This window comes from Symphodus melops (assembly GCF_947650265.1).
Source record: "Symphodus melops genome assembly, chromosome: 9".
Classification (NCBI taxonomy): Eukaryota; Metazoa; Chordata; class Actinopteri; order Labriformes; family Labridae; genus Symphodus; species Symphodus melops.
The window spans coordinates 17,477,501-17,497,512 of NC_136699.1; the positions used below are offsets into that span (position 1 = coordinate 17,477,501).

The 20,012-nt window shown below is 41.0% G+C and overlaps 1 protein-coding gene across 4 annotated transcripts in view; it reads left to right on the forward strand.

Annotated features, from left to right (window-relative positions):
- The window catches only part of synpo (synaptopodin), a 38,706-nt gene that overhangs the window by 13,800 nt on the left and 4,894 nt on the right, over window positions 1-20,012 (forward strand). Inside the window, exons 1-3 of one of the 4 annotated variants that reach the window (XM_079351537.1) lie at window positions 8,253-8,346; window positions 11,918-13,160; window positions 17,495-19,506. In XM_079351537.1, coding sequence (XP_079207663.1) covers window positions 12,998-13,160; window positions 17,495-19,506 — 2,175 coding nt within the window. In that variant the 5' untranslated portion in view covers window positions 8,253-8,346; window positions 11,918-12,997. Of the gene's footprint in view, window positions 1-8,252; window positions 8,347-8,367; window positions 8,481-8,707; window positions 8,833-11,917; window positions 13,161-17,494; window positions 19,507-20,012 lie in introns of those variants that run through there. The other 3 variants (XM_079351539.1, XM_079351540.1, XM_079351538.1) reach the window with 3 other exon arrangements.

The following is a 20,012-nucleotide window of genomic DNA, read 5'->3' on the forward strand; positions in this document are numbered from 1 at the left end:
TTACTTTGATTTCTGCATGATTTAAACACAGTTGCTTTTCTACCTCTGAATGTCTGACGGCTTGTGTTTTGTTGTTTTTTCTTAGAAACGTTGTTATAGTGTGAGCTCAGTGGTTATTGTGGTTGTTTATGATGACATAAAAAAGTCTTTAGAAGAACAAATAATTAGCCTGAAGTGTTTGCACAGGGATTATTTTGTACACTGTTGCACTTTTAGTACATTTAGTTGTCATTTTCATGCTTGTCTGGTTTATCTCTACAAAGTTTGAAATGGCTTAACTTCAGAAACAGCTGCATTTTATGTAGGCCACTGCTGTGTCTAGGCTCAGCTTTCTGCTTTAGCGTCCCTATTATATACTGTATGTCAGTCTGTTTGATTAGTCACCAACTTATCCAAGCAAAGCCCAAAACTAAAGTCTGCCATTAGGGAAACAGCTATGAGTCTTATGCAGAGTGGACTGACATGTTCACACTGCACTAACAGGTCAGGGTGCAGTGTTAAATTTTTATCCCACGAAGAATTTGCCAAGTCCCGCCCTACTGTTCTGGGATTGGCAAGGAAATCCTTTCTGGCAAAGGCCTTTCTGGACAGAGGAACCAACTGGTTGAAGTAAGTTGACGTGTTACAAAGAGCTACTATAGTCCTTATTGTCACAGGTTGTGTTATACTGATGAGTAAAACACTGGACTTTTACCCACTTTTCAGATCCTGTTTACTGCTTTTTGAAAGACCACTACGTGCTACCAACAATTATTTTGTTTTGAGATTGTAACCACTTGTTTTAGGTTTAGACACCAAATGGCCAATGAAGATCCAGATCAGTGTTGTTTTCCTTCAGCTCCAAAGTTGTGTTATTTATCACAGATTTTTACTTTTATTTTTGTCATATATAAAAAAGTCTTAACGGTACGAAGAGCAGGATTCAATCTTAAAGGTTGCCATGGCAGATTCTCAATGCTTTGAGTCTGACTTTTAGTGCTGCAATACAGAGCATACTGTTGTACTATTCTTGCACATTAAGGATTACCTGCTTTGGTTAGCTCTGGCGTTGTAGTATTGCAGAGATGAACAACACACTATCTAAAATGTACTATGAAGACAACAACAACACTGAATCTGACTTATGACCAAGAGAAGTTTTCTGTAAAGATTTAATTAGATAAACCCCATCTGGAATAATATTTTACAGAGTGAGATTAATGGAAAATGGTATCTTTAAGAAACAATCAGTCTGCCATCGAGCTGTGACTGGTACTGACAGTTCAGAGAGGACACTGACCACACTAGAAGCTCAGTCCTCTCAGCAGGAGCCCGGTGTAATAACACCTCTTAAAACACAGGAATACAAAGCTGATTAGTGAGCTAATAAATCAGATTAACCCAGTACAGATTCAGGGATGAAACCATAGAACAAGAGCCAATAAATACAAACATGGAAAATCTCCATCATTTTAATTTATCTCCCCTCTAAGGATGTAAAAGACTGTCCAGCTTTAAAGGAAGGAAGTCAAGCCCAGTGGAACCAGTCCAATCCAGTCCATCACACACACACACACACACACACACACACACACACGTCTCTTCATTCATAACTAAAATTGGATAGTGTTCGGTTTGTATGTTTTGATAAATAAAATTGAAATTTGCTTATGATGATGCATTTTTATTTACTCTTTATGTTCCAACTTTATTTGAAATCCACATTTTTTAAAATGAAATTAGAACAGTGTAAAACAAATTGGCAATGAGTTTCAAATAATCAGAGGTGGCAAAAACAAAAAACAAATCAGTTGCACAATGACATATTTACATGTTTAAACGTTGTTCCAGGAGGACAGACTTAACAAGTTGACAGAACTTCTGTATCATTATAAGGATATGATCATGATGCCTTTGCATTCTTTAAAGTAACTTAAATTAGCATGACATCTTTAGAACTCTGCGTGGGAATTAATAGAGTATTTCTGATTCTTAAACTTATAGATCTAAAACTTTAGAGGAAATAAGGAGATATATTTTTTATTATTTTACAACTTGGATCATCAAATTGTCAAATTCTCTCAGGAACTTCATCAAGCCCAACAATCACACAGTGCTGGTAAAAACTGTTACATAATTTAAACCACTCCTAGTGCTGGGAACAAACATTTTGATTAGATCATCCACCCTACCAACAATGCCCATGATGCATCAACATATATTGAATAAACATATAACACATAAAAATAGAACTTTTCCTGTGAAGTTAAACTGTGCAATATCTATCCACATCCTGTACCTCAACTTGGCTAAACTTTTATTTTGTTTTAAATATAATTAAATTGAAAGCCCAAAGTGGTGGTCATAATTTTGACAGTGTGGTTGCCTAACTCTACAATGATCTCCAGCTTACCTTTATTTTGTAGAAGTCCTGTTAAACCCTGGAAGTTGGTGTCCCTAGAGATTTATTCTGTATGGGAACTTCCATGAATGTGTCAAAACTTTCCCTTACATCAAACTGTGATCAAGTTGCCTTTGACTTTTACTGAGAAAAATATTTTCCAATGACTTTTTGGGGTTTGATTTGAGGATTTTCAGATCTTTTTTTACTGGCACAAAACATCACTGAATAAGTCACTGTGGTGAGACAGAACTAAGAATCACTAAGAAACATAAGTTTACTAAGCTCTTGCTGCTTGTGGTGAAGTTCAGTGATGCCTCCAAGATAGAGCTTTACCATACATGACGAGATGCATTTTCTTGTCTGATGAGGTATCATGGAAAATCTTGGGCTTTGCACATAAGAAGATTAAATATGTGTCACTCATGGCTGGTTCAACTCGCACTTGTTCTGTTAGTCATAGTGAAAAACTCATAATTGTTCATAAAGGAAGTGATACTGATGACAGTGAGATTGAAGTGTTTTCAAATCTTGATTTGTCCAGGAAGCAGGAGCGGTTTCCTCCGTCTCTGTTAGTCTAATCTGTTAGGTGACTGGTGGACAGCTCAGAGGGTGCAAGCTACATCTCTCCTGGGGTCTTTCCAGCCTGGCCAAAGAGGATAAATAACCAACTCCATCCTCTGGTGAAGTATCTTTACCAGGACCCCTCCGTCAGACTCCACAGACTCTTTTAGCACCTTCTTTTAACGGAAAAGTCACGTCATGGCCAGTATCTTCACTGAGCTCAGAGTAATGGGATCCATTGCAGGCCAATGAAAGACAGTTAAACCAGTGGAGTGACAGTGATGAGCGGAGCATACCAAGGAGACTCTGCTTCAATGTGAGCAGCAGAAACACGTCTGCCTGTCTGACTCACTGGTTTGGCAAAACAAAGTATATTTGGCAAATGAAATTACACTGAGCTTCTTTTTTTGCTCTTTGATCCGATTTGCCTCAGAATCAGCCCTGTGAACGGATTTTGCATTATGAAGGAAATCATTCAACAGACTATAGCTCATTTTAAACCATCTGACAACATAATTTAACAATGAATGTTTCTGCAGCTGCGTTATTTGTACATTTACTCAGCAAATCTTGTTACAGTGAGTCATTCCCAGGTGAGATATTGAAAACTTCAACAGTGGCTTATATTCTCTGAGAAATGTAGAAGGAGACAAAGAAAAAATGTAACACATAAAGCCTCTGCTGTCTTAAGTATAAATATGAGCCCACAGTATGGAAAAGTGATTCACTCTAGTCTCTTTATTTAGGAGTAAAAGAGCAAAAAGTCCAGACAGGGCCAAAAAGGGAGGAGGTATGAAGGAATGGATTTAATTGCTTCCAGACAGCATGCAAGCAGAGGGAGGTACAAGGTACAGTAACTACATAAGTACATCCTGAGAGAATTCTGATGGGGATGAATATTATTACAAGTCACAATGTCGGGAATGACTAGAATTAATTGTGGCATTGGTATGACGAACGCCAACTCACTCAGCACTGATCTGAAATCTCAGCTAAAATCTTAAACGTAAAAAAAAGGTCAGATCAAGACGGCAAATTGATGTTCCTTTAGGAATGTCTTTTGTTTGAAACAACAGAAACATGTTTCCTGCCTATGATGACAGCTATCCAACATGTCACCATAAATGACAGCGTTGAGTTTCACTCACTATCCATAAATCTATTTTTAATTTTATGTATAAAAGTCCCCCTCATGTTCTTAGTGACTACTTACAGGTCAAAACATGATGAATCACAACACTAAGTTGCTGTTAAAATTTGAGAAAGGTTTCAGTTAAGTTTTTATTATTATATTATAATATATTATAAATAAATACCGGTACATTAATATATCATATTTCATATTGGCATACAGTTATAAAAAAGTTTCATTTTCTTTTTTAGTTATATAATGCTGTACCTCAATTACATTTCATTATAGATAAGGTAAACACAAAAACAAAAAAAAAGCACCTTTCTCACTTGGCGAAATGTTGATATTCAAACAGCTGGAGAGTGGATTATTATGAATGTATGAACTATTTTCACAATCTTTTTTTTTTCCTTTTCTTTCTTTTTTCTTCGACTGCTTTCTTTACTTTCTCATACACACTTAGGCCTCTGATTTCCTGGCATCTCACTTCATTACACATTCACAATGACTGCTGCAGATATTTTGGGCTCGCTCACTAATGTCATTTGCAGGGAAAGATAGCGTATCAATATTTTGCCAGGTCCTTGTATAGTGTAACACAGATGAAGTCCTCAGAAGTTTGCGTGGCAGCGGACCAGATCAGTGTTTGACTTTTTGTTTTTGTCTCCTGGTATATTTTGATCACATTCATCAGAGTATTGATCCAAACAAAGAGCAAGCTTCTTGTTGGAAACATATTTCCTTCCTTGTTCCTTTCCCATCCGTGGCGAGGCCTGCCTACTAAGCAGAAAGGCATTTAGAGCACATGTGTTGAAGAGAATCAGACAGGAATGTTATCTTAATCGATACACATGTTTGTGTGTACAGGATATGGATTTGATGGATAGAAGAATTAGTTTTATTAATTTTGTTGCTTACGTTTCTCTGCTGGAAGGAAACAACATAGAGATGATAAAGTTTAACTGCAGTGCATGTGTGTAGACGGAGGCTTTCTTAAATGACTTTAACTACCACCCACTTCCAGTTATTCTTTAACACTTAACACAGCGATAGTGCGAATAATAAGAAGTAAAGGTGTTTTATGGCATTCCATTGAATAAAGTAATGTCCTGTTCAGATTAAACTGGACTCATGTGAGCGACCTTGAAGTTGTTATTGTTCAGAGCTTCTCACACGCAAATTGAATATGTGTCATGCAGACTTGTGGATATGGTTTTGTTTTACTGAGAAGACGCTTGTTGACTAAATAAAGCAGTACATAAATGGCCTATTTTGTACATTTTCCAAACATAAAAACATGAACTCATTAAGCACGTTTGTTTTTTACACTCATGGACTGAGACTAAATCTCCCCGATCAAGAGTTTTTTTATAAACATCCTGCATTTGTTTGTTTGTTTGTTTTGGCTGCCAGAGCAATGTGAACACTGCTCAGTGTGATTTTAGACTTAATAAATCCAGAAATGTATTACATTAAAACATCGCAAATGAAAACCAGACAAGCTGGCAGTCAAGGAAACAGAGTGTGTGCAGGGCAAACCCCTGAGATTCATTTACAATTATTCCTAATTCCCCCATGTCTAAGCAGCATTGTTGCCAAGAACACATTAGGAGGGAGCCGATGTTGATATGTGTTTTTTCATGCTGGGTGTAAATAATACGGCTGGCTCTTAGTGTTTTAACATCACCCAGACTGACAGAGAAAAAGCATGGGCCAGCTGATTGTGGTTTAGGCTCAGTCTTATGCTGTTTAATAATTCACCAGGGTTCTCACCATATGAAGACAATCACTAAATAAACACAAACAAACATATGAAAGCACACAAAAAAAAACAACAGAAAGTGCCCTGTGATGCTCACGTCTCACCCACTCCTTGTAAATAATTTTGAATACAGAAATAGTCGTGCCAAAGAGTATATTTAGTATATACAGTATGTTGGATTAAGGAACTTTCTGTTCTCACATATTAACAGGCACCAAACTGGCATGTAAGCCTGCTTGAATTAAAAATGTGGAATCAGTGCTTTTTATGAAAACCCTCTAAGGACTGATTCTGTAAAAGAATTTAAGATTACGGCTGTTTCTTTTTAAATGTGGCCTTAGTATACATCATCCAACCACAAGTGGACACACCCTGATTCTAGTAGGCTTGATTCATCCCTGCTTCAAACCACAACACCCTCTGAGGTAGTTTATGAGAAATACAGATGTCTAGTGAGTGAAAATAAACAGAGGCTGCGCTGAAACTGAAGTGTGCTTTAACTGAATTAGTCCCACATACATACCGTTGAAGACTGGCAATGCGCACAGTCAGTATGAAGGAGGACTCCCATGCAAACTATGGGATGTGAGCTCACATACCTCATAATCATTGAGAAACATCTACCCATCAAAACATCCATGAGCGTCGTGGATATTCCCCCTTTGCTTCTCTGTGTTTACACTAAAGCTGTGCCTTTGAACAGCCCCACAGCCGCCTGTATCCTATTACATTTAGAGAGATGAGCTGACAGTCGGTATGGTGAGCGAGAAAGCAGAGACGGCCTGTGTATGATTCTAATCAATTCAAGCTTCAGCCGATGCTCTTTAATAACCTCTGTAGATAGATCCGATTTGAGAGGGAACCAAACCAGATCGCTTTGGAAATTCCACCATGCTCTGTTTTCAGCAGAAAGCCCCTCTTCTGAAGGAATGTGCGCTAACATTTCCCCCTCAGCTCCCACACACACAGCTGCCCTTCAGACAGTCATGCCAGAGGAGCGCAGTCAGGCCGGCCGCTGGAGTCGCAGAAAGAAAGACAGACATGGCAGTTAATGGCTGCTCTCACAGCTGCACTGGGTCCTTTACACATATAAAGATGCCGGGATAGGCTGGGTCGAAGGAGAAAGAACAGAGGAGTGGTCATGAAGAGAGTGAGATTCAAAAGGAATTTAGGAATAAGCAGCCTGAAGTGGGGGCGTAAAGAAAGAAAATAGATAAGAAGAAGGGGAATCAATCTGCACAGAGTGATATGAGACAAAAGAGTACAACAGAGAGAGTAGGAGTGGGAGGTGTTGAAGGAGGAGAGGAGGTAGTGCTGAGATGTTACTTGGCGTGGCCTCGAGGTGATGGATTGTCTGAGAAGTTTTGCACGACCATCCATCAGGCGAGGAGAGCTGGTGAAAAGATAAGTTCACCAAAATCACCAAAAAAAATCACCTCCAGACGACAAGAAGATGCTTCTCATGGTCCCGACTGATTTGAAAACGTAAGGCTTGCCTTTTGGTAAACTTTGTGTGACCTGCAAGTTGATAGAGTGGTGAACCACAAGCATAATAACTGCACCATTAAGTAAAGTTAGCTTATCCTATGGCTGAAGGGAGATTAAGATGTTACTCCTAAAGCTTGGCAGCACTTCAAGATACATTTTTTCAACCCTATAACTCAGCCATGCTGTCTCCTCTGCAAATCCAATGAAACCCAGTTCCCTAACCATGGCCTCAGCACACTGAGGACCTGCAGGAACCAATCAATATTCCAATGTTTCTCTGCAGAGCTACATATCAGAACAGTAACGTGAGCCCGATACTACTTATGTTCTATGGCATTTCATGGTCCTTTTAGTAAATCTATGCTTAAAGATACAAAGGGTTATTGGTGATTATCATATATTCTGGTGCCTCAGGAGAAGCCAGAAAACGGTATAATGTACGACAAATATTCACTTTAAATCCATCCATATGTTAAGAATACTTTTTCTTTCTATTGGAGGTTTCTTGTCTTATGTCTCGAGAGGGTATAATATATTGAGTTTAGGTTTTATTATTCAAAACGGCAAGAGTCTGCATCAACAAATTCTGTGGATCTAGCCGGACCTTGGTCCACATATTTTCTGCATACTTTCACTTCTTTATTTGGACTTCTCTGTCCGGTGTGCATGGCAGGAAAATGGGTCAAAAAAGGAAAAGAGACAGGGGGAGAAAAAATAGAGGGGCCCACTGGTCCCTCCACATCACCGTGTTGAATATAAAAATATATTATAGCATAATGTGTTCAGTATGCAAGCTTGAAGGAAACCATATGAAAAGATCCCAGACAAAGAGCCCACTGTGTTCCAGCTGACCCCCCCCCCCCCCCCCCCCCCCCCCCGATCCTTTCGTCTGCTTCAATTTGGAGAGAGAGAGAGAGAGTCAGAGAGAGAAAGGGGAGAGGTAAAAGGGGGAGGTGAGTAAAACTGAAAAGGGGCAGAGCACACTCACCGTCTCACACAGGCAGACCCACCGGAGCACAGGTGAGCAGCATGACACACACACACACACACCAAAGGGGAATGACACACTGAATGCGAAAGTTTTCACACTCACTGTGCAACGGGGAGCTTTGCAGACTTTGTCATCTGCAACCCATTACATTTATCTCTACAGGGTAAGACTCTATCTTTGTTTGGAGAGAAAGAGAGCGAAAGCAAGGGGGATGCGGGGTGAGAGAAGAGGAGGGAAACTTTGAGGGTCTTTGTTTGAGTAGATGACAAACATCTGTGGCCGCTGGTTTTTCCCTCGGTGCAGGCTCGCAGGGTGTAGATGAGGCTTGGCTGGCTATATTAGCTTTGTGCTCACTGATATCTGAGCCTATTGTCCTGACTGTGTGGAGCCTGCTGTGGAGCCAGCTTATACACTTGAACTGCACTGTGAAACACAAGCGGGTGTATCCAATTAAACGACCTGGCTGGATCTGTATTGACTTACGTTTAAGTAATTGCTTCCTGTTAACACAACAGGTGAGGCACATTAACTGCTTTATGGGGGGCAATCGCAGGTTTTGTTCTGCCATATGGTTCCATACATCTGGAATACTAACTTACCATACCTCCTTGCATTGTTTTGTCAAATGTCTTAGTTTGTATGGATAATAACTTTGAAAGATACCATTGTTAGAAATATTTCTTGCAGTATTGATAGAATTTTGCACAAAAAAAAAATCATTTTAAAGGTGCTTGTTCTTTCTTCGTTTGACTTCTAACAGTGTTCAGATTATGACTCTGATTGTTTTAGAAGGCTCCTCCCGCTTGGCAACAGATCATACACATCTACTTCAAGTGCTTATCTTTGCCTCTTGATGTTCTCCACCTGTGAGAGTAGGATGAGGCGCACACGAAGCAGACACTTCATTACAAGCTTCTCCTCTTCCTCTGCATGATTTATGAGTGCACATGCACGATCGTTGAAAGTGAAAAGAGGAAGAAAAAGAGATGCATGAAGACATCTGCGACTTTCATTGGACTCTGTGCCTTGCAACATTTTAGATGTCACTCATCGGCCGGCACAAGCTGAGGCATGTTGACTATCACAGCCTCCAGAGGAATTATGAAGCAAGAATGCCAATTTTTGAGCACGACCCCAATTTTTTCATAGTGCTGCGAGGGCCCTTGAATGGCTCTTTGTCTTAGCAAAGAGAGAGAGAGAGAGCAAAAAGCCCTGCTAAATCCTTTAGCATTTACAGATGAATGACTTTTGCCTGGGACACTGTAAAAGATCTGGGCAAAAGGCAGGAGACATCAGACACATTTCAGCTCGGCCCTGAAGGTATTCAGCGATAAAGGCCATCAATTCAATGTCAGACCACATGCTTTATTATAACCGCGGTAACTGATACACTTTTAAGTCTTACAGTAGATGGAATGCAAGCTCACCTGACATTAACGTCTCACATACCTCAACACATGTAAGTCCAGAGCTGCTGACGATGTACAGATGACATACCTGAGGTGAAAATGCATGCAGAGCTTGAGTTATTAGGTGGCTGACAAGCTTTCTACAAGTCACCTATTGATGCAGATGTCTAACAAATGTACAAGAAAATGGCCATGAGGAACAAGTGAAGGATTACAGTTTGCATGGCTGCCAGAACCGTGTTTTTTTTTTCTGCATCATCACTTTGCTGCAGAGAGAGAGAGAGAGAGCAGTGGGATAGATTTGCTGTCTGCGTCTGAATCCATCATACGTTGACGATGTACAGGAACGCTGTGATTACACAGTAAAGTGGCCTACGAGCCAGACTGTAAATGATATCCTTGGCTGTAATCATGGAGGTCAATGGGTGGCACAGGGAACTGCGCAGGGGTGGGGGGCGAAGCAGGACAGGTGGGCACCATAAAATACCGTTTGAACTTCAAGGTAATTGGAGGGTAGAGGTAGGAGGAAGGATGACATCAGATCTTAGGAATGGAAAAATAGAGAGGACACGCTAGAGCGGGGGAGATATCACAAGCGAGTCTGGAAGAAATACAACACCCAAGCTGGATTTTAACAAGCTGAGACCAATGGAATGAAAATGAAACAGATTGTGGCAGATGAGGATTTCAAGAGTCCATATGTGGAAGTTTTTGGAGCTAGAGTTCAGTTTGCATCCCTTCTTGGGTCACTTTTAAACATTTTACATCTGTTCTTTGCCTAGAAGTTAATAAATATTAGCAGATTGAATCAAAGAAAGTAATAAAAACATATTTTAATCAGTCAGTGTAAGGACTCAGCATATGTTCTGTTCTCACTGATTAAAGTCAACATGATCTTGGAACAACAACAGCGCAGAATTAAAATGCAGCAATGAGGCGCTAATCTAAAAAGACAATGTCAGCCTCCAGATTTATCCGAACGCATCTGGGGGAATCAAAGCGCTGTTGTCAGTCAGTCTAAACAATAAGAGCCTTCATCGCCACCCTCGCTTGACACAATTGCCCCTGTAAGCTAAAATAGTGGAGGATTTTTGTTGCTTTTCTGCAGGGAGGTGGGGCCGTGTTTTGTTTGGGATGATTGTGCTCAGGGGCCGACGAACGAGCGAACCCACCCTCAGATTGTCATGACTCAGCTGTCATGTCTGAGAGCGTCTGCACAAAACACATTCTCCCAGGGGGGGAGATGAACGTAAGCATGGTTGCAGTGCCTGAAAGATGCATTTCGAAAATAATCATTATGTGTGTCCCACTCCTGAGCGGTGACTCCATGCGAAAAAAAACAAAAAACAAATTCAATCTCAGTTCAGCTTCAAGGAGAGATAAGTACAATCAAGGACAAGGACGTGTAAACTCTGGTGTACAGTTACAAACTTTGCAGATTGGTCTTATTAGCTGTGAAGGGGAAACATGACACTGTTTAACTTATGAAACTGTTCATCAGATAAGAGGGCGGGATGCCATAGATGTCAGTGTAGGACGTGACTTTATACTGCAAAGGAATCTTTCATCTTAATTTATTTCTCAGTGTTTTAAATTAAAGTATTAGAAACGCTTGGTATTCCCTTAATCTTTAGAGTTAAAAACAAGTTATTCAAATCTACACTTGAATGAATGAAGATGTATTCATGTTCCTTTTAATCCCTTCAGCCTGATGACAGTTGGAAGAGAAGGCTGATTTTCCTCTTTCAGGACAGAGATTGGACTGTCTTTGTTTTTGAAATGGACACAGGTTAGAGTTTTATGCTTTTTGGAAGCAAACCAAGGTCCATTAGGCATCAGACGAGCCAAGCTGAGTAAATTAGTGTTCCTCAAGTCACTTTCTCAAAAAAAAAAAAAAAAAGAAGCCATTCATTTTTGTATAAACTGCAGGCTCTTTGTGTTCGCTCAAAGGTCATGTCTTTGGACGGCGTTCTTGAAACCATTACTGATAATAATTTAAATCCTGCACAAACCAGCGTTTTTAATCTGGTGCCATTACACAAAGGGCAATGATGGAACAATGAGTGAGACACTTGTGCTGGTTGTTTGCCAAAGCTGTGTGAAATGTGGGTCTAGTGTGCAAATGTAATATTTAAAAATATAACTAAAGAAAAAAAACATTTTAATCACTATGTTTCTCCTTTTTTTCCAGGGGGTTCTGCATTGAAATGGACATGACGATTGCATAACTTAAGTCATGTGATCAGGAGCTCACAGACTTTCTCAAACATGCACATCTGAAAGGTGGAACTGTTGACCACAGAATTCAAGTATTCTTGATTTGAGTCGCTCCATATATTTTGGTTTTAATCAGAACGACTTCTAGAAAGTGAACTTTCCCTCTCAGTTGTGGTTCTGTGAATAAACAGAGAAAGAAATGGATTATACTGCCTACAGACTCTGTATCTGGCTTTAATGTATAAGAAATAAACCAGGAAACCAGAATAAAGCAACGTTAATTGAATACATCAGAGCTCTGAATACAAAACAGCCTGTGGAATGACCTTTGCAGACTGAAATGTTATTCTTCGCATGCACCTAACAGCAGGAAGCTGTATATATACACAGTTCGCTTTCACGTCACTGCAGAGTTATGACCTCCAAGATAAAGGGCAGATCCCTTTCTCTGAAAGGAAAATAATCTGCAGGCTGGAGATTGGGATACAGACGAAAAGTATGTTTTTTGTGACAGAAATAGCAGAGGAGGAAGAACAACAGAGAAAAAATTAAAGAGATGCAAAAAAGAGACTTGAGTGTTTCTCAGCTCACTTTGCCAGATTTTTTTTCACAGAGCACAACAAACTTGTGCAATTTATGTGGCAGTTGTCCATGGGAACTCGTCCAAGGCTCATCGGAGTTGACCCTCCTGGGAGGTCCTATTAGATAGAGAATAATACTTCATGAAGACTAAAGTTGAAGCACACTTCTTCCTCTTCTTCTGACTACAGGACAACATTTGGAAGGATTATTTTCAAAATAGGATTCACAGCCGGAAGCAGAAACCTGGAGAGCTGAGGCAACTCCTTTTCTAGTCCTTTTTTGTGTGCTTTCTTGTGTATCTGAACTAATTCACTGACTGCCAATAAGGACGGAAGACTTCCATTTTCCTGTTGGACCACAATTCCATCTTATTAAGTGGGGATATTGACCTGACTGGAACTAAACCCTCACATATCCCCCTGCTGAGGGCTTTTGTTTCTGCTGCAGCTGAGGCATTTAAATAGGAGTAGAGATGGAGAAGGGACATATGCCAATCAGGAGAGGGGTAAGCTGGAGTCCAGGAGGACTGAGAAAACCTCTCCCCGCAGCACAAAACATGCATGCCCCCGAGACAGATTGCATTGCATCGTGGGAGAAGACAGAATTCAGCTCAGAACAGATGAGCCGCAAAACAAGTGAGTATTTATTTATTTTATTTTTTTTTTGCATCGTATTCTTTATTCCAGTGGTTTGTTTTGGGTGCTGCCTTAATGGGAAAGTATAGCTTGAAGAGCAGTATTAATCATCACATTAAAATACCTGTTATTTATAGAAGTAGATGGAGAAAACAGGCAGCCCTACCTCGTCAGTGCAACTTAAACCAGTGACGTTCTACATGAAACATCTGTTTCCACACAGAAAAATAAAGGCAGCCCCAACAGTAATGGAAATGCAATCAAGCGTCTTTGCTAAAGGGCAGTCTCAATATACAACACTGCAATTTGCAATAATGGGTAAACTTTTGGCATGAGCAGTTTGGAAACTTCTTCAGAACTTTCACAATTCTGAAATCTCAAAGAAGCACCAAAACCTCATAACAAGAGGAAGAAACATTATTTGTTTAAATGAAAAAAAAAATAGAAAAACAACAAAACTCAGCTTGAAAGACCATTTACCTCTGTGCTGTGACAAAGTCAAGTGCTGGATTTAGAGACAGTGGAAAAACCGCATAACAAAAAAGGTCATGGCCATCAGATAAACGTCCCTGATAAAGATCTATGGCCTCTAAACCTCCTTCACTGTTCCCATCTTTCATTACTCACTAATTGGTTTCCTCAAATGCAGCTAAGAACACCAAAAACAACAAAAAAGCTCGAAGAGTGAGCGATGCAGAGGCCCGTTTTTCAAACACAAAAGTAACAATATGAGCTGCAGGGCTCAGTTTTCCACCTCTGAGTCTGTCTTTTATTTCTCCCATGGGATTCACGCAAGGTTTAGGTCACAATCAGTCGAGTTAGATCCCAGGACCTCTGTTAATCCTTCTCTTTCCATACCGCTTCACACATCACCCACGGGGGCCGGTGCTGTCATCCCGCTCACCCTACGGCCATTGCTTGGAAAAAGATAACATCCGACAGAGTAATCTGACCTCCAGTACACAAATGCATTGTTGCCCCCCCTGAATTAAATCCTCCTTCTGTGGGGGAGTTACCGGTTTGCTTTTGCCAATGCATAGATGACATGAGACTGCAGGTAATGAAAGTTAGGCTTTTGCATCATTGCTTGAGGCTGAGTTTTTGTCTCTGCTGGAGGACAGGAAATTCCTCTCCTGCCCTTGCAGGTTGCAGCTCAGGCCCCTGGGGGTTCAGAGAGGGCAGGCACTTGGTTTGTTGGGGGGGAGGGGGGTCCACAATAAATACACATACTTGCATGGTAATATCCAGACAGACATGAGGGATTGGAGGGGTCAAATGCCAGATCACTGGTGTCTCACTGGCCTAATCTATACACACATCAACTGGAGTATATCTGGTCTCCATTTTCCACTTCAAAGACTGCAACAAGAGTCAGTCACTTCCTTGTCAACTGAGGACATCAGACAGAGACAAGCAGCTCGATACTTGCCATTGATCAGGCACCTCTTCAGAACTGTCAGAACAAAGTTAAGCTGTTTGTTCGAGTGCGAAAACGTCAATACTTTTTTGCAATAGAAGCCCTGAGCTTTTCTTACCAGAGGCATGCCTCTGTTATAATCAGTGGAAAGTCTGCAAAGGAGGTGAAGCGGATTTTGGAAAAGTGAAAGAGAGCTGGAGGCTGGATGACAGACAGCACAGCCTCCAGCCACAGACCTCCTCCCTCCCTGTCTGTGTGTGTAGACTATTAGACGGGAGTGAGCGCTGTGCTGGACTGAGGAGGAAAAGTAACACGATCCCGTGTCTCACTACAGAAAGGGGGTGTGAAGCTCTCAGACGCAGTTAGATTGAAAACTCTTATGGAAGTCCGACTAAACGGCGGAGGTCTGACATTGACTTCAAATACGGTAAGAGATAAAGAAATAAAGTGGTTTCAGCGAGATAAGTTCAAGTTTGAACTCACTCGTGAATCAACTTATGGCGCTGATTGAAAGAAAGGAAAACTGCAAATTGTGCCAAGAAATACGTTTTTTGTATTTTTGTAACCGTTTTTTTATATAACTGAATTAATCTGTTTCCGTATAGTCAAAGACTGACGTACTCAAAAATCCTCTTAATGAAAAAAAGTTTAAATCCGAAGTTTGTTGAACTTTTTAACCTTGTTGTCATAAAGTAAGCACGGCTACATACTTTTTCAAGGTTTTTCTTGAGAATTGAACCTTGAAAGACTACAAATGAAACGCTTCAGAACTGTTTTTTTTAAAGCATCTTCAGTACCGTCTTTCTTCGTTGTACTGGGTCATGAAAAAAAGGAATGGGCGGCGTTTATATTAGAAAATAACCAAAGTTGTCCATTCATGTTAAATTCAATGATAAACTTGGGGAAAACGTTTTTTTTAAAGTTTATGAAGCGTATCACTTGTTTTCACTGAGACGCTTTCGGTCGTGGTATCAGTCACTGATGGGATTTGCACCTGCGTGTCGTTTAATAACCAGTCTGGGTCCCACTGGAGGTGACATGTTAACAGTGAGAACACTTCATTTCAAGCCTAATTGCTCTCCCTCTGGTACACCCAGGTAGTCTGAGTTATTAAACAATTAAATCGCTAATAAAAACGCCACTGGGACCCATATGGAGAAGCTGAATAACAGGCAGTGAATATACAGTAAGTACCTGTGTGATAGGTGGGCTCATGTCTCTGCTGCAGCCTGTAAAGCAGGCTGATTTATGTTCATGTCAATAGTGCTGAGAGGACTTCTTGTGTGATAATGCTTTCAACCTCGGTGTAATGTTGTCACAAATATGCAGGGTGGTTGTTCTGTCTCCATCTTACAAAATTGTCACATTCTTTCTGTCAGGGTGTTTGAGTTAATCCGGATATGATGCATTTCCTAGGAAAATATACAAATCTTCATCATCAAAGGGTATCATTTAGTTATTATATAAACATCACAAAAGTTTTTTTTATTTTTATCAAATATGCTCAATAGGCCATCTTCATGAATGAAATTAATGTCTACAGGATATATTAAACATATTGAGCCCTGGTTAAATGTAAAACTCAAGGGATCATTTCAAAGAGTTAATTTAATTTATGTGAGGGTATGGACTTCAAAGTCTACAAAATCAATAGCAGGTGATGCATATTATTCCATATTATTCCTTCGATCATGTTAGCTTTATGTGCCAGGAAAAGCTACATGCAGAATGAGCTGTATAGGAAAGCTTAACAAGTGATTGATCTATGCTCACTGACAGTGATCTGCACATGATTACATCAAATAATGTGGCTGTCTGGATCCATCATCTTATTAATTGAAGACAGAGTCATGGCTGTGCCAGATGTCTGAGAAGACTCCTGAAGGAATGTTGAATTTCTTCTCTAATCACAGTTTTATGAATGAGATGAATAATGCAACAGATGTGTTAGCATGAGAGTTTCTCTCAGACAATGTTCATCGGAGGATCAATAACTTTACATTTAGGTTAAGAAAGAAAAGATTGCACTTTTATTTTCCTCTCATTAACTTGAGAATGATGTAGGGTCTATATTTAATATGGGAACACTTGATTGTAGTTTATGTTTATAGACAGCGGTGGAAAGAAGGTTGTAAAAAATGGTCTATTAAAGGTCTAAGCTGCAGTATTGCACAAATTAACTTGAGAGAGAAACCAAAGGCATGTTGGAAGCTGAGGCAGGGAGTTTTTCTCAGTGGTGCAGGAATGCTCAGGGAGGGACGGCTGCAGATGGCAGAGGAAATAGCTTCTCTGCCTGGAATTGAGCTCTTAAGCTCAGAAAACAAACTGTCCATTTAAATACTGAAATGTTTTAGTTTATAATTTCAAGGTAATCAGCAGAACTGAAACTCCAGCGCTACAACTGACTGACACTATTTTCCAATACGAGACGATAACCTAGACATTTTTATTTACTTTAGATTTTCATGTCTTTCTCTTGAAAATGTTTATTTGAATTTTTTACCGGCCATGTCTGTTAGACGTCTGGCTAAAGCTCAGGTCTGCTGAGTCGAGTGTCCACAAAGCTGTATTTTCTCGCTTCATTGGTTGGAATAAAAAGAAGTATGACGAACAATCAAAACCACATGATGCAGAAGCAACTATGCTGGGTTTTTTTTAAGAGTATGAAATCCAGTCAAACTTGTAAAAACTGTGTCTTTGTTATTTTTCTATGTGTACATAGAAGCAATATAGGGAGATTTCATTAGATGTTGAGGGAGTTTTCTCTATTTGTAAAAAAAAACTAAATTGGATTAGTAGCATGGGTTCATTTTATCACTAATCAAACACAGCTATTGTGACAAAAAAAGGAAAAATCCCTTATTCCTCATATTGATCAGTCTCTCCTTTTTTCTTTTTCTTGTCTCTTTCACTCCAGATCTGACCCGCAGTGCCAGTTTATCAGAGAAGGAGCTTAAGGAGGCCCGTGTGAGGAGTCATATTATTGCTGCTCAGCTCACAATCCCTTCGAACTCCAGCTCCAGAGGTGTTCAGCTCTTCAACCGGCGCAAGCATAGGGTGAATGCCTTCACGCTGGAAAGCTGCGGCGAGGGTTCAGAAGAGGACAGAGCTGAGAATGTGAAAACTGACTCCTCGTCTAACAAACTAACATGGGCAGAAAGGAGCAGTGAGGAGAAGGACAGGGACCTAAACTTTAAGAATAGCAATACCCATTTGGAAAAACTTGAGCTGGCACATTCAGTAAGTGATTTGATGGAGGACCCAGGTAAAGATTTCCACAAAGAAGAGGACATGGAGGAGCGTGTTATCCAAGAAAGACATTTCCTCCCTGTCAAGGAAGAGCAAGAGGAAGAGGATGAGGCGGGATATAAAATCAATAAGCCTGTGGACAAAGTCACGGATGAGATTCCCCATGGAGGTAATAATACCAACCCAGTTCTGATGAAACCAGTAGAGATGAATTGGGGCCAATCAGGGCCAGCTCCTTTTGGAAAGCTTTCTAATGGTTGCCACATTAATTCTGAACCTGACAGGGCGTCCGTGCCCACATCCAAGCAGACCAGCACCATCATCAATCGAACTGCCCGGCCCTTTTTCTCACCTCCGACAGTGCAGTCTCCAGGAACAGCCAGCCCCATCGTGAGCATTCCCCCTCCTCCTTCGTACGCCACTCCTCCTCTCCCTTCCCAACCTCTTGCTTTCTCCCCACCCCCTCCACCTCCATCATATCCCACACCTCCCCTACCCAGCTTTACAAACCAACCGATGTCGCCTGTCATGTCTCCTTCATCTCCTCCACCAGCCCAGTTCCCTTCTGTGTCCCGTTATCCGCCCATGCCCCACTACGGCCCTCCAACAGCTCCAAAGCCATCCACATTTGTTCCTCAGCCTGCTGGAGAAAGAAAGCAGATGACTCAGATCAAAACAGGAATACTTGAGGAGGGAGCTTCTCGAAGGGCAAATAGGAAGTCAATGTTCACATTCAAAGAGAAGCCAGTTGTGTCTCCGAACCCTGAGCTGCTCTCATTGGTGCAGGGGACAGATGAAAGGAAGAAGCATGGACTCAGATCTGTGCCCGAGCCAACGTCCGAGGAAGAGTTGTTGGCGCTCGGTGCAGAGGCCTCAAACTTTCTCGCAAAAGAGGAGGACAGGGCTGAGGACACGAGAGCCCCGGAATGGGCTTCATGTCTCAAGAGTTCCAGAACCAGGCCAAGGTTGGAGCACAGGCCAGAGCAGACCCTCACCAACGTTTCAGGGAAGGGGGCGGAGCTGTTTGCCAAGCGACAGTCAAGAATGGAGAAATATGTCGTTGAAAACCAAATTCCCGGACAAATTAGGTCTCCTTCTCCCACTATGTCTCTGCCACCATCTTGGGTGTACCAATCAAACATGCCTGGCAGAGTAAAAGCCATTGCCAAAAATTCTGACATGAGTGCTCAGCTTTCACAAAATCTGAAGGCCCAACAGGCAGTCAAGCAGAAACCAAGACAGAAGGCCCCAGCACCGGAGCCTGTTCCTGAGCCTCCTCCCTTAGAAAATGGCTGCTCCAAGATAGAGATGGACCTGTCAAGGCACCGGCCATACCAGCTGAACTCTTCCCTCTTCATCTTTAACCCAACTAAAGACCCTCTTAGCACCCTGCCCAGAGGAGCACCACAGTCCAAGAACCTGATGTCCACCCAGTCGTTCTCCAGACAGACTTCACTCCCTCATAACCCTCCTTCTCATTTCAGAAGCCAGTGTTTGTCTCCACAGCTGCCTCTCAGTCCCACAGGAGGATCAGGGTACCCTTCAAATACAGCATCTGGGCAGCCGAGGATCAGTTCCCCAATGTCTGCCTTCTCTCCAGAGCGGATGTCATCTCCGCGGTCGGGGGTCCAGGCACCCAGGCCAACGTTTTCTGCCAAGAAGGCAGGGATCGCAGCCCAGGTGTGGAAACCCTCTCCGTACTATTTTTAGGAGATGTTTACATCAGAGTGGTCTTTTCTAGAGATAATATAAATGATTGGAGAAGGGATTTTAGTAAAAAAGAAAATGCTTGATTTACAGTTTTTGTCTAATATTACTCCTTGCATAGATTGGAATCTCTTCTATGTGTGAAATGTTTTTGTCTCTTATTTTTAGGCTAGACCGTTTCTGTATGTATTCCAAAAAAAATTGATCTTTAACAGTTCAGGGAGTATAATACAGTCAATTATATTTTTTCCATATAATAAAAAAAACATCAGAAAAAAAACAAAAACAGGCATACAAAAAAACAGCCTTTTTTTCCAAACAATAATGTGCCTTGATGTCATTAAACACTGTGAGCTGCAGAGAACGTCAGTGTGAAAAACCTTCAATTATCAGGACTTCAAATAATATGAGTAACAACCTCACACTTTTCCACTTTGTGTCCCATTTCTGTGGGCACCAGGGTGATACTGCTTCACAAA